The sequence below is a fragment of the Nanorana parkeri genome, unplaced genomic scaffold, assembly GCF_000935625.1.
Source record: "Nanorana parkeri isolate BGI_ZX_2015 unplaced genomic scaffold, ASM93562v1 scaffold457, whole genome shotgun sequence".
NCBI lineage: Eukaryota > Metazoa > Chordata > Amphibia > Anura > Dicroglossidae > Nanorana > Nanorana parkeri.
In genome coordinates, this window is record NW_017306725.1 from 198,372 (window position 1) to 212,870 (window position 14,499).

General features: G+C 39.1%; 1 protein-coding gene across 1 annotated transcript in view; it reads right to left on the reverse strand.

Moving 5' to 3' along the window:
- Positions 1 to 396: 396 nt before the first annotated feature.
- Positions 397 to 14,499, reverse strand: part of DGKH (diacylglycerol kinase eta) — a 172,140-nt gene continuing 158,037 nt past the window's right edge. The window contains exons 29-30 of the mRNA XM_018560473.1: positions 8,623 to 8,753; positions 397 to 643 (exon numbers count right to left, since the gene is read on the reverse strand). Of these exons, the coding sequence (XP_018415975.1) occupies positions 554 to 643; positions 8,623 to 8,753 (221 nt within the window). The 3' untranslated portion in view covers positions 397 to 553. The remainder of the gene's footprint in view (positions 644 to 8,622; positions 8,754 to 14,499) is intronic.

The window sequence follows — 14,499 nt, forward strand, 5'->3', positions numbered from 1 at the left end:
TGGATGTCTCATCTGTTTTTCCCGACCTGGCCAGAGTCAGGAATAACTGGATGTAAACGGAACACTCGTCCTTTTCAGATCTGTCTGCCCATACACTAACATCGGGCTTCTGATCAGGTCCACCTGAAAAACTGACAGACAGACCTGATTGGAAAGCCCACGTGAAAGGGCCTTACATTGGTGACACTGAAGCTCACAGATGACCTCAAAATGGCAAGGGTACAGAGGGATAACTGTGTATAGGTGCCCATACACTGCTCGATTCTCGTACGAGAATCGGGCGAAATCCCGCGATCGAACGAGAATCGAGCAGTGTGAACGAAGACGTGCAACCGTTTCTACTGTGCGGTCGCACGTCTTTTGTCGAACCAACATGCTCGACTTTTCAAAACTTTGGCACCAAATTGCTAACACAATAGCGAAGTGCACAATGCTCAAACTTTATCTTCCTGGTTTCCACATTTATATTGTAAACTAAAACCACACAGTGCCTCTAAAATCAACTCGGAGCTCTGGTCAAGCATTGTGCCATTTATGGACACCTCCTGTGCCTTCAAACATCAGATAAAGATGCATTTTTGCTGAGTTCCTTAATTCCCTGTAGAATTCGCTTCATATGACCCACTTTCATAATCCCAAGATCCTACAAAAGAAAATAATTTATTAATAGCAGCGATGCATCATTGAAAAATATCAAATTATATCTGAAGAAACATCGGGATTTTTCAGTAAGCACACAAAGAATATCACTATAGCAAAACTTTTAAAACCGTATTTTCAAAGATGAACATGTATTTTAGTTTTTTTTCTCACCGCCATGTTTTGGAAAGCAATTTGATAATAATCATAGTACATGAAGGCAGGCAAAATGTTTTGCTTTATGATATTAACATAACAATGTCTATGAATGGTTTGACAAATATAGGTTAATGGAATGCCAGTCTCCACAAAGAAGATACTATATAAAACTGATGCACCGTTAGGATGATTATTCAAAATAAAGGTGTTATTACACAAACATCTATTCATGCCAACAATAGAAACAATGAAAATACCAATTTAAATCAACATTGACCTTGTTCATTTCCTTTGTATTTAGCAAACTGTATAGTATCCTTTAACCTCCCCTGCGATAGTCCTAGAAACATGATAAGTGACCCTAAACGCAGAAGTAAAACCTTGTAACTTGTGATATTTCAATCAAGTTCTAACAAAACAGTTGGAAGCACACTTTATAGATGTACCTTGATGCAGCACTGGGTGTTCACATGTACAGCATTTGCAAATGTATGCAACCAAAAGCTCTGGTTTAACACTGAGATGCTAAACCGTTATTTTTATTTGTGCTGACTAGCTGTGGCCTTGTGTTTTGGATAATCACAACTATTCTGGAGTACACATCCTGAAAAAAAGTCAACATCATCTGCCTTTCAGGTAAATTGGTTGAACTGGCTTTCTACATTAGTTAAGTCCAGATCTCTAAATGCCCAATTTCCCGCATTATCAAAGGGTACACACACTCCTTTCATTATCTAGGTTACATACATTTCTCTGCATTTTTAAAATGGAACTTTATAACAGCTGTAAATTTTCTATTTTTTTTCTGACATGTTGGTGTTATATTTTTCACTTGGATGTTATAAGTTGCTGAGTAAATACTGCTGGATAAAACAAAAAAACTGTGTGTCTTCATTTCAGGCAGCCAAGCAACAAAATGTGATTATTTTTAAGGGGGGTGATTATTTTCTATTCCCACTGTACATGACACATTAGAAATCATAAATAAAGTGAACTTTTAACCACTTCATATGAGGTACCTGAAAGTCCTGGTCTTGAAGTAGTTATTGTTGTTTTTTTTAGTAGACGATGCTTGTTATGTACAAGTGATCTGGCCATCTGTACAGCTTCTCAGATTACTTGTAGCAACCTGCTATGGTTTTCGAGGGCCCCACTCCTCTGGCAAACAGTGTTGAACGGAGAGCCAGAGCAGAGTGAGGAAAGACCGTTCCCTGATCTTCTCCGCGATCAGAGCTATCAGAAGCCGGCTGAGGTGGTGGTTACACAGGCAATCAAGCACATTCCTTTGCTTGATCGTCTGTATATGGAGGACAGAAGAGACATCAGGGGTCTAACTAGACCCCAGGGGTCTCCATAAAGAGAATCTCTAAACGCTATCACATAGGGACTTGTTAGCCCCTTTGTGATAGGAATAAAGTTAAGCAAAAAAAAAACCCGTAAGTGTTAAATAGTAAGAAATAATAAAATAAAATGTAAAACAAATTAAAACCAGCTCCGCCACCTGCATGCGAATAAACAAGCACATAAGGCATGCACATGTAAACGACAACTTCGCCACATGTTCGGTATCACCGCGAACGTTGGAGTGAGAACAATAATACTAGGGCCATAATTTGCCGTTAACTCTAAACTGATGAACAATAAAAGGCTTTTAAACCGTCACATTTGTACAATTTTGAGTACCATCGTTTTTCCACACTGCACAGGCACGCAATTTTAGCGCTTGACATATTTGGTATCTATATACTCAATGTGACCCTATTTTTTATTTGTTTTTACATCTAAAAATTGTGTATATATTGCGTTTGTGTGCACTAAAATTAATTTTAGTGTTTTTGCTAAAAAAATATGAATTTAATAAACATTTGAGCAAATATTGTGCAACATAAAACAATTCTGCCATCATAATTTTTTCAGGGCCTTCGTTTCAGAAAATAATAATTGTTTGGGGGTTTAAAGTAATTTTCTATCCAAAACTTCAGATTTTAACATGTGTGCGCAAAAATGAAAGAATTGCTCCGGTACTAAGGCGGATAATTGTTCCCACACCACTCAAATTCTTATTACCTAGGGTCACCATACTGCCAGAGGCCAGCAAGAGTAGTCACCTCTTGTTGAGAGGTCTCTGTATTTCTTAAACCTTATTATCTATTAATCTATAGATTGAGCTGCAGTTGTAGAAGTCTAGCCATACATGTTTAGATTGCTCTCATTCAGCTATAGACTGCAGAAGGAATAAAGTGGATTAATCTCTTCACCCCCAGCCTGACTGATCAGTGGAAGAGGTCATCTGTCTCATCACTTTGCTCTTTCCTCCCATCAGGATTTTCCTTTTTGGCATATTTGCCTGAAATACATCTGATTAGCTTCCATTCCTTCCCCTCACCTCTACAAGCCTGATTGTTGCTATAAAGGGGAACTGCAAGAGGCTGACACAGATTAAATCTAGGTACATTTAAACACTAGTTCAATTTAAAGAAATATTAATGAATACTTGGCTGCATTACTGTGTATTTTACACCTGCCTGGAGTTCAGCTTTATTAATTGATATGGGTACAACATTCAAAGTAGTCTTCATGCATATAAAAACAGTTCAAACTTAAAATGATTGTATAAAGATTATCCAAGTCAAAGCTGTTTCTGTATTCTAAAATAAGTGGAACGTATTTATTCTATTATGTGTGATGCAATCAGCTTTTTTGTAGGCTTACAGGCGTTCGTTTACATCCAGTGACCCCCCAATCCTGCATGATCAGGTTCGGGGAAATGGATGTCTCATCTGTTTTTCCCGACCTGGCCAGAGTCAGGAATAACTGGATGTAAACGGAACACTCGTCCTTTTCAGATCTGTCTGCCCATACACTAACATCGGGCTTCTGATCAGGTCCACCTGAAAAACTGACAGACAGACCTGATTGGAAAGCCCACGTGAAAGGGCCTTACATTGGTGACACTGAAGCTCACAGATGACCTCAAAATGGCAAGGGTACAGAGGGATAACTGTGTATAGGTGCCCATACACTGCTCGATTCTCGTACGAGAATCGGGCGAAATCCCGCGATCGAACGAGAATCGAGCAGTGTGAACGAAGACGTGCAACCGTTTCTACTGTGCGGTCGCACGTCTTTTGTCGAACCAACATGCTCGAAAACCCGCCGAGAATCGTACGATTGTCGGCGGGTTTCTAGCCTGCTCGTCCGATAGCTGCGGAACGGGCCGGTGCCCGTTCTGCATTGCGGTCATCGGAAGCCCGCCCCTCAGCGGGCGGGCTTTCGATGATCGCAAGTACGATCTGCCCGTCCAAGGTGGGCAGATCGTACGAGCTTTCAATAAGCATACGACCATCGCAAGACAAAGGTCTTGCGATGGTCGTAAGGTGTATGGGCACCTTAAGCCTCAATATTACACTCAGGGATATAGGCCATTAAACTCAACTGAGAAAGACAAAACACACTGCAATGACAATGCTATGCTTAGAAAAATACATGAAAAAGACTGCATCATATTCTGACATGCAAACTCCAAAACACACCACACCAAAACAACCAAAATGATTACGTTTTTTATACATTTACCATATGTGTTGTATCATGACATTACATGATATTTTGGCATGCGTATTGCACATTGCAAAAGATGACCTGTCTAGATCAGAGCTGTTTTTTTTCGAGATTAAATACTTATCCTTGTGAGGATGATCATAGCTTGAAAGGAGATGGACAACACTGAACACAATGTAAGTTTTAACATGGAAACATGCATGCAAACTTTAAGTTTATAAAAATGCTTCGTAAAGGTACGATTCCTCCTTTTTACAACCTATTACAAATTACAATTTTAGCTATTTATACCTTTAGATGAATAGTAATGGGGTAGGCGTGTGTGTGTACCCTATTTTGTGCATTTTAACTATGTTTAGAATGGCCTGTAAATTAGTGTTGTACAATAGTAAAATAGTAAATGGAATGTAAAGTGAACCTACTGATCAAGCTAAGGACATGCAGGCATTATTGTATTAAGATGAAGTAAATGGGTTTTAAAATAAATCCTCACTGTCTTTTGAAGCAGCCTGCAGCTACAAAGGTCAGTTTGGGCTTGTTGGAAAGCTTTTACTGGTTGTTAATATGCACGTGTCCATTGCATGGCCACAAGTTTATGTTAACACAGTCCACCTTTCCCATATATCTGTGCAGTTAAATGCTTCAACAAAAAAGTGCAGTTCTTTCTTCCGCACTCTAATACAGCTTCATCTACTAATCACGGGCATGGCATCAGTAAAAAGTTCCATAATTCAACATCACAAATAGGCAACTTCAGCAATGTTTAGTAAAGTATAATGGCATTTCTGCTATTGTGACATTGATTGTGCATTTTAATATTTACAACAAACACTGAACGTATTTTGCAAACAGAAAATATATTTATTTCAGATTTTTATATCTTTGCTAATCTCAAACCCTCTCATTTTCTCTACCACAAAAATAACCTTCCTATGTACTTTGACCTACTTAAACTGTAAAAAAGGAGCAGCAGACAATGCTCTTAACTCCATATTCAAAGCAAATTGAATGATTAAATTTTTTGTAAGGCTCAAACTGCCAAAGAGAACTGGAGAGAAAAGTGATGTAAAAAGTTACATGTACAGGATTAGGCAATCTAAGGCCAAACGGTTGGGGATAGGGGGGAATGTAAAAATAACTTGCTCTTTGTATCCCTAAGGCTGTCCTTGCATTAGTACAGTTGATTACCTAGAAGTAATTTTTCTCTTCAACAGGAAAAAATATATTATTCTGACATTCCACACACCAGAATAAATTCTCACAGCACATATAAAAACATTTACAGGCAAAGCACATACTCTAGTTTTACTATAAAACCTTAACATATGCACAACATAATACAGTTTTGTATTTAGTTTGTAACTACAAAGGTCTGCAACTGTCAATAAAGCCCTCCACTAAGTTTTGAAAAATAGCATACGTTTACATAATATATTTCAATGCTTAATATAATCACTGAAATAAATCATTTACGTTGGAGATGTTATAAAGCACATGGTAAATACAACATAATTCATTTTTATTTGTGCAGACAAATATACAGAAATTCATTAAATCAATATAATCAACATATTTAGCAACAAAATGTAATAATTACATAATAATAAACAGAGCAAAAGAAGGACACAAGTGCTGACAGCTGTGCCAAAAGATATCAATAACTGCTGCATTAGCAAAATAACTGCTAAATGTGAACAAAAGAAAAAGGGCAGAATGCATAAAATATGCAAAGTCCAGCAGCACGATATGAAAATGCAGCATGTGCGAAACATTGCAGTACCAGCACATCATATAAATAACTATATAAGCTTAAAATCAAGTTCATCAGACAGGCATACAGACCAAATGGAAAAAGAAAGCTGCTCATTTTTTGCATTTCTCCCACTGACAGAATCTGGAGCAGTTGCCCATGGTAACCAATCAGCTTTTGTTTTCAGTTTGTACACTTAGGCTCTGAAAATTAAATATACCCTGTTTCCCCCGAAGACCTAGCACTATTTTTCAAGATTCCTGTAATATAAGACCTACCCCGAAAATAAAGCCTAGTTTGGTGGTAGCATGCGAGGGGGAACTTGAAGAGCAGGAGAGATGGTATCAGCCTGCGGGGACATACTGTATTAAGGGGATGACAGGGGACTCCCTCCGGCCAGCGCAGTGACAGGGAGCACTCCAGTACCATACTTCACCAACTGCTGTCCTCCTGAAGGCACTGCTTAATGTAATGGTACTGTACCGGTAAATGGTACCGTACTTTACCGCGCTGTCCACTGTCTGATGTCCCCACTGCTGCACCGCTGTCCCGGATGGCAAAGGAAGCCAGCGCTGTAGAAAGCAAGGCTGCGGAGGGAGCAGAGCCACATAAGCCGATACTTACTCTATAGCGCCGGTCACTGTGACAGGCTGAGTGATACCAGATGCACTCCGCCTGTGACTGTGACAGGCTGAGTGATACCAGATGCACTCCGCCTGTGAAAGTGAAAGAAAGGGATCAGCATTACCGATACTGACCAGTAGGAGGAAAAGAAAGAAAGAGCAACAGTATAATTCTCATTCTTACCATACCAAAAAATAAAAAATCCCGTAAAAATAAGACCTAGTGTTTCTTTGGGGTAAAAAAAATATAAGACAGTGTCTTATTTTCGGGGAAAGACTGTAGAAGCTGAGTAGTTTCCACGGGTAACTGCTCCAGATTCTGTCTGCTCCAGTTTTGATAAATTCCCTTAATTACTTTTTCTGCAATTTAGTCTGTATGCCTGTCTGCTCATTAGTTTTGTGTCGAAGCTCACATAGCTAATTGCATGCTCTTGTGCTTAGTTTCTTGGCTGCTATGTAATATAGCTCTGTTTTCACTTGCTGCTAGCAGTCTACACTCTCTTGGCTTACTGTGCACAAAAAATGTTAGCAGCTATTTTGCATATGCAGGACTTTAATATCTTTTGGCACATCTTTCTCTATCTCTACCATCTAATAAAAATATAATTTACCATTGTGGGTTTAACCCTTAGGACATCCATATATTTCCCTAGCATCTATCAACATGTTGACATATTGATTCTGAGTTCACTTTTTGTATACACTGTACTTTAATAGATTATGTTGCATTTATAGCATGCTTTAAGTTTCAGTCTCTAAGGTTGTTGCTGTTCTGAGAATAATATGATAATTAGGCATTTTTTCTGTAATAATATTTTACTATAATCCCTCTATAATGAGGCACAAATCAGCTAGTCCACGCCAAAGATCATTAAATGTCTATGGGTACCCTCATGAAAGTCTCTGCACCTATTTATGAGAAACCTGTAATAAGAGAATGATGACAGCTGGCATTACTGAACACTCCTAAAAATGTTAGTTGCCTGGCACAGATTGCCTATCCTATGGTTTTAATGATTTGAGACAGTGAGCTGGAACAAACCTAAAGCTCAGGAGTTCTGACTCCACTCAGACTTTCTAATCTGGATGTTACAGCCCAGACCAATGAACATACTGATTTTTTCATGCTGTCAACGTTTGAGCCGATCATTTTAATTGTTTGCATGTCTGAAACACTTGATTTATGCAACAAATAAAAAATGTGTCCAGAAGAATGTTAGCAATGGCAGCCTCTATGTTCTCTTGTTTTCCTTTCGGTGGCCCCGATTAACAAAAGGTAGCTAGGAGCTATATGTAGGTCTTGAGCTGTTGAGTTGAACTCGTATATAGCATGCAAGCAGAATATATGTTTTAACAGGTTGTATAATGGATGACAATGGCGTCACTATACAATGAGCATGCTTGGCTTCCACACAAGAGATGCACAAGGTGAACACAATGGCACAATCAAAACCACAAAAACATATTTTTTTGCACAGTACACTACATGAGAAAATGTTATTCATAACATGAACACACAAAAATTTGTATTTGTAACCTTCCACACTGATCCCACTATATCTGTGATATAGTTTTTGTTTTCAGATATACAACAAAGGATTTTCTTAGTGTAAGTTTATCAAACCATCTTGTGGATATGAAAATTTTATTTAGAATCAACCATGTTAAAGGCTGTGTTCCTACTACAAGTGTTGCTGATGGTGTAGGCTGCAATTGCAGTGTCACACACAGGGAAGTGCAGGCCACAGGACAGTGCAGATTAGTTTACACAGAATGTGTTATTGAAGCCAAGCTACAAGCACATAACAAGAAAGAGAACAGGAAAAAGTTTTAACTCCCACAAGTAGGAAACTTTTAGAGAGCGGAAAAAAAGTAGCACAAAGGAAATACCTTAAGATCCCGCCTTTCCAGATGTACTAGCTCTGAACCTCGGATGTCATGACGGATGAAGATTTCTTTGTACTCTCCCAAACTGAGCAGATCCAGCCATGCTGCCACTTCATCTGTGCCCCATTTGTGAACTACCAAAGTTAAGAGCAAAACCCCCTTAATTTGTACATGCACAAATGCATAACAAGCATAGGTTAGGCCAAAGAAAGTGGAAAACAGAAATGCAGTGCTAGCAAAGGGAAAAGAGAAAAGGTATCAACTTAACAAGTGTAATGGTTTGATTTCTTGTGCATGCAGGTTAAAATCAACAATAATTCAAACAATGTCTGTACAAGGATTGGGTTCATTGCTTTGCAGCCGTGCTTTCAGCTCACGCTCCCACCCAAGTTTTGCCATCCATAAAGTACTAGGAATTTGTAACTAGGTAGTTAGGATCAGTGGTGTAAGGTATCAGTGGTGTAAGGTATAACGCTTGTACAATAATCATCAACAGTGGCAGGTCTGTAAAAACGTTCATTTAGATGGGTCTTTAGAAGACATTTACAGATTATTTTAATATTAAACACCAGTTATCATAATAAAATCATACACACATAGACACTTGACATTATTACAGGTACGAGTAGTGAATGCCTTTAACTGCAGTCTTTCAGCAGGAGTAATTTTATCCAAAAGTCATGAGACTACATCACATCTTAGGCTGCATCTTTTAAAATTGGAAGGTGGCTAAACAGATCACATCTGTTTTAAAAAGATTATTTTATTGTAGTTCATTGTTTGTAAGTAAAAGGTTTTATATGTACTGAAGGTTAATCTATGGTCTATGTTTTCTTTTTGTTGCCTTAAAGTGTATTTCCACTTTTGCAGCCAAATTGGGAGAACACCCATTCAAGTAGCACAACTTTAGAAATATTGAATAACTGTTGCTTACCATTTTACGTGCTCTTTTCTGAAAACTCCAAAATATCCTCTGCAATTCCAAGGATGGGGGCTGGAGAGTTAATGTTTACCTTATTTAACCATGTCTGCACTGTGCTGGCAGATCTCATTATCAGCTGTAAACTAGACGTGAACAATGTCCTAATGAAGGGATAAATATCCAGAATTCTTATTTCTGCATTGTATGTTAATAAAGGGAAACTCACTCTGTCCCTACTTTGACTGAGGACAGACTCACTTTGAAATTGTTCAGAGTAGCTTGTAGTCTGCCCAAAGGCCTGCTCCAAAGAAACATCTACAATGTAGGAATTTTTTTTTTCAAAATTATTTTTAGGTATGCTGTGTGAAGGGGAACACATACCAAACTAGTGGTGTTTTCTCAAATTTGACTACAAAACTGAAATACAACAACTTCTTGGGAAATATAAATGAAGAACAAAATGCTGGATAAGTTGTCTGTCTAGGACAAAAAAACACTGTTCCAGGCTCCTTCTGTATGGCTAGTTACAAGAACAAAAGCCTAAACTTTTGGTCACCTGATCTCTGGTTTAGGGATGAATCATACATTCGAAACTCTGATCCCGCCATGCAGCAGAGACCACATGACCAAATTCAAGGGCTCCTGTAACACCAATGTATTTAGGTAAGGCATTTTATCCATTCTAATAAAACTATCAATATAGCTCTGTGTTAACATTGGGTAGAAGTCCATGTTATGTACATAATGTAATAAGGGAAATTGTACTTTGCTGCCCCTTAGTGTTAACGAACATGATGTAAATGAAAGAAAAAACAAAAATGAATAAATTTGCAGTTTGGAGATGCACGAATAACAGATTTGTCAAGCCTATATTATTATTACAAATAAATTAAACATGAATATCATTATTCTCCTTCACAATCACATACAATTACTTTACCTACAACAGCCTTGATAAACCTTTCTTTGTGGAGGTCAATGACTGGATAGTACCCAAACGTACAGGGGAATAATGAGGGGGAAATGGAACAAAATCCCTTATTCTTAGGGACTGAAGGCAAACACACACCAAGTATGATTTTTAACACGGGCAGGAAAAAAAACAAATGACGTTAAAGAGCTGTAGCAAGACAAGTACAAAGAGAAGTGGGCCTAAAGTTGGGGGGATTTCTATGTCCCTCTGGTCAGCAGATTCACACTGCATATTAGGATTCTATCCTTCAATGAACATATATGTCTGGAGTAAGCAAGAAGATGTTACCCTAAGGCAGCCCTAAATCCTTAGCCTGAACAGGGGCAGTAGCTGGACCTGCACACACACACAATTTAGAGGCCCTGGTGGCTCTCAAACAAAACATTAAGTACAAAGGAGCTTCCTGAGCCAAAAATATTCAACTGAAGAGGTTTCATTGAAGAGGAATGGGTTAATTCCCAAGGACAACATTTAATTAATATGTCCGTTTAGTTTTGTTAGCCTGAGAATCAAATCAGGCTCATTTGTTGCCTACAGAAATATCACTCAGTTACTAAACACAGTGAATAACTGAGTGAGAAGAAGACGCTTAGTACTCACCATAAAATCCTTTTCTTGAAGTCCATTGAGGAACACAGCTTCCCAGTAAGCAACCTAGGGTTATACTGCCGTTAGGATAAATAAACACTAGGGACATAAAAAAAAAACTGGAGATCTGTCACCAGAGGACTCTAGCCCCATCCATACCAATCCTGCTCTGTTGTAGCAAACAGTCTAAAGAAGAAGGATAGCAAAAAACTCAAGCAAAGAGTTTAAAGTTAATTCTATTTTCTCTATCCTCTATTGAGGGACAATGCTAGTGACGTCTAAAAGCAGACCAAACTAAAGGGGTGGCACGCCCAAACAACACAGGTGACCCAGCCCAATAAGAAACCAACAAACCTGAACCCTACAAAACAAAGCTGCTAATCCCAAAACCCTCCTGGCTCAAGAGAGGCTACCCTGCAAGACAGCAATGCCAAGTAGATGTCCCAAATCAGTCCGAAGGGAGATCTTTGCAGCAACCACAATACTAGGTTTGAAACCAATGTTGGAGAGGAGGCCTAACAGGAACAACATGGCCAACCCCCTTTAACAGAGTAAAAAGTAGTAAATGATTCATAGGATGGGTGTGAAAAAGGAATAAACAAGGCAGACACCTGATCCTTGATGGTACTAAGGGCCAAGTGTGTTTCCACTACTAGCTGGAAAAAAAAAGCAAAAAACATGGCCCATGAAAAAAACTTTGAAGTATTCTGAGATGTTGGGTTATGCTGCTGCTTCTGGGAGAAATGGACACTAGGCAAGCAAATTAAAAGCCCATCACTTTAAGGACATAACCCCTCAGACCAGCCAGTTGCAGCAAGCAGTACAAGGGAACTTGAGCAGTGTCCCTCAATGGTCTCCGAGAAAATAATTTTACGGTAAGAACAAAAGTCCTATTTTATCTGTCGTCCATTGAGGGACAAAGCTCTGAAAAATTTGTAGGAACGTTCATAAGCAGTCCAAACAGAGGAACGGGCATCACAACAAGTAAAGAACTCAACAAAAAAATGAACTGTCAATGTACACTTGAAACAGCTGCCTGAAAAACTTTTCTGCAAAGACTAGCATCAGAAGAGGCAAAAACATCAACTTTATAAAACTTTGCAAAAGTGTGACCAGAAGACCAAGTGGAGGCCTTGAAATTTTGAGTAATAGAAGCTTGATTATGAAATGCCTAAGAAGTCCTAGTAGAATGAGCAAAAAAAACAGGAAAAGTTGGTACCCTGTCCCACAACTCATAAGCTTGAATGACAAGCTAGCAGGTGTGAGATGGGAAGGGTTATGTCCTTAATGTGAAAGGCTTTCAATTTGTTTGACCATTTCTCAGCAGCAGCATAACCCTACATCTCAGAATTCTTCAGAGCTGTGTCCCTCAATGGACAATAGAAAAAAAAGGTCCGTCACATGCAATGATAAACCTTGTGAGAAATAGTTTTACTGTATTTTTCCATGTATAAGACTATAGGAGAGGAGAACCGCGGTTGCGAAACTGCCGATACCTCTGCAAACTAGCCTCACGAGTGAAACTTCCCATTGCAGAGACAAGCTAACAGGTTTCCTCCAATCATGAGCCTTATGTACCCGACGTCAGCTGATGCTGCGGAGAGCATGTAGCCAGTGCCCAGATGCAACAGGGAGCCCATAAAAATGTCAGAAAACAAAAAAAATCCTGGTAAATACCAATACCAGGAAGCGGCTGTCTTACTCTACAAAATTTAAACTGGATGTAATCAGTTATCCAAAAAAGCATGGAAAATATTGATTTCTGAATTTTGGGTAAGACGGAAAAATACGGTACCCTCCCAAAGCATTGCAAGAATTACTGACTCTGACATGCCTTTGTCTCTTAGAACCTGGGTTTCAACAGCCAGGCTGTTAAAGCCACCAAATGAGAAGTAGGGTGAAAGTTTGGTGGTTCAGACAACAGATCTGATTAAGGCCAAGGGTCATCGACTGACTGATGAAAGATCAGCGTACCATGCTCTTCAAGGCCAATCTGCTGCTATGGGAAACACTGGAATGCCTTCAGCCTTGATCCTTCGCAGCAGTCGAGGTAAAAGCTTAAATAGAGGAAAGGCATAGATTAGGGCGTAGCAATCCCACAGCACTGCCATTGGGCCCCAAATCCTTGAAACAAAATGGTTTAGCTTCTTTTTGAACCAAAAGGATAGGAAATCCAGTATCACCCATCGCCAACATATGTCCTGGAACATCCCTGGATGGAGAGACCTTTCTCCTGAGTCCCAACATTGTTGAGAAAGTCTGCTTGCTAGTTTTCCATGACGGGAATGTGCAATGCAGTGATCTCCGAAACATGAAGCTCTGCTCAGGACAGGATAGGCTTGCAACATTTATGGAGTGTTTCAAGAAGATTTATTACTGAAGATGAGACCGAAGGAAACATCCATTCTCCTTGAGGTCACTATGCAAAACTGAGTAAGATTGGTCTGGTGCAAGCTTCTGTTTTTGTCTAGTGTCCACTTCTGCTGTAGGGGGCAGTATAACCCTAGATTGCTTACTGTGAAGCTGTCTCTCAATGGGACAATCAAGACAGATGCATTTTATATATAGATTAATATTGTGCAAACATTCAATCAGGATCTATTAACAGCTCAAGTGAAATGAAATCCTTTGTTGACAAGTATCTCATTTACAACATACAGATTTATACTCGTGTACTTTTGGCATAGGGTTAAATCTTATTAGCTCTGAGCAATTAAAATTTCACATGTAGCTGAGCACTATTGTCCAGGAAACATGGTCAATGGATCTACAACATTATTCAGTGTTGTGGTGTCATTTGGCATTCAGATTGTTTACCAATAGAGGAGCATGGAAGATAAAAAGGCCTAAAGCTCCAAGAGAGGCATGTATGCTACAGATAATGTTTGATGCAGTGAGCTCAAAGAAAAGCAACTGATTTGTAAGCATTTGCACATTGAACAATGTGGTTCTACATACTTTAACAACAGGCTAGTAAATTATCTTGGCAAGTATCAGATCAACATGCCGAGTCAACTCTTAGTGGGTTATTCACTCGGCTGCCAAAGGCAGCCGAGTGACTAACCGGGCCAAAGTGAAGGGTACCGAACATCGGCTGGCTTCGTCTCCCTTTGGTTCAGCCAAACATGCCCCCTTAGTCAACTTTAAATGTCTAACTGTGGGTCCCCCAGAACTTTCGGAGAGTAATCATTTCTACTCAACATCGCTATACTCGAACATGGAAGTATGGAAAACATATGACAAAAAACCCAGGGCTGTATAACATAACATTTTTGATCAAGACTGCAGCATGCCCTTAAGCTTCAATGTAATTATTATTACTTGATCCCTACCAATATGGAAGAGTAAAGAGTATTAATGAACAAAGGCCTAACGACAAGTCTGTCATTGCCATTAG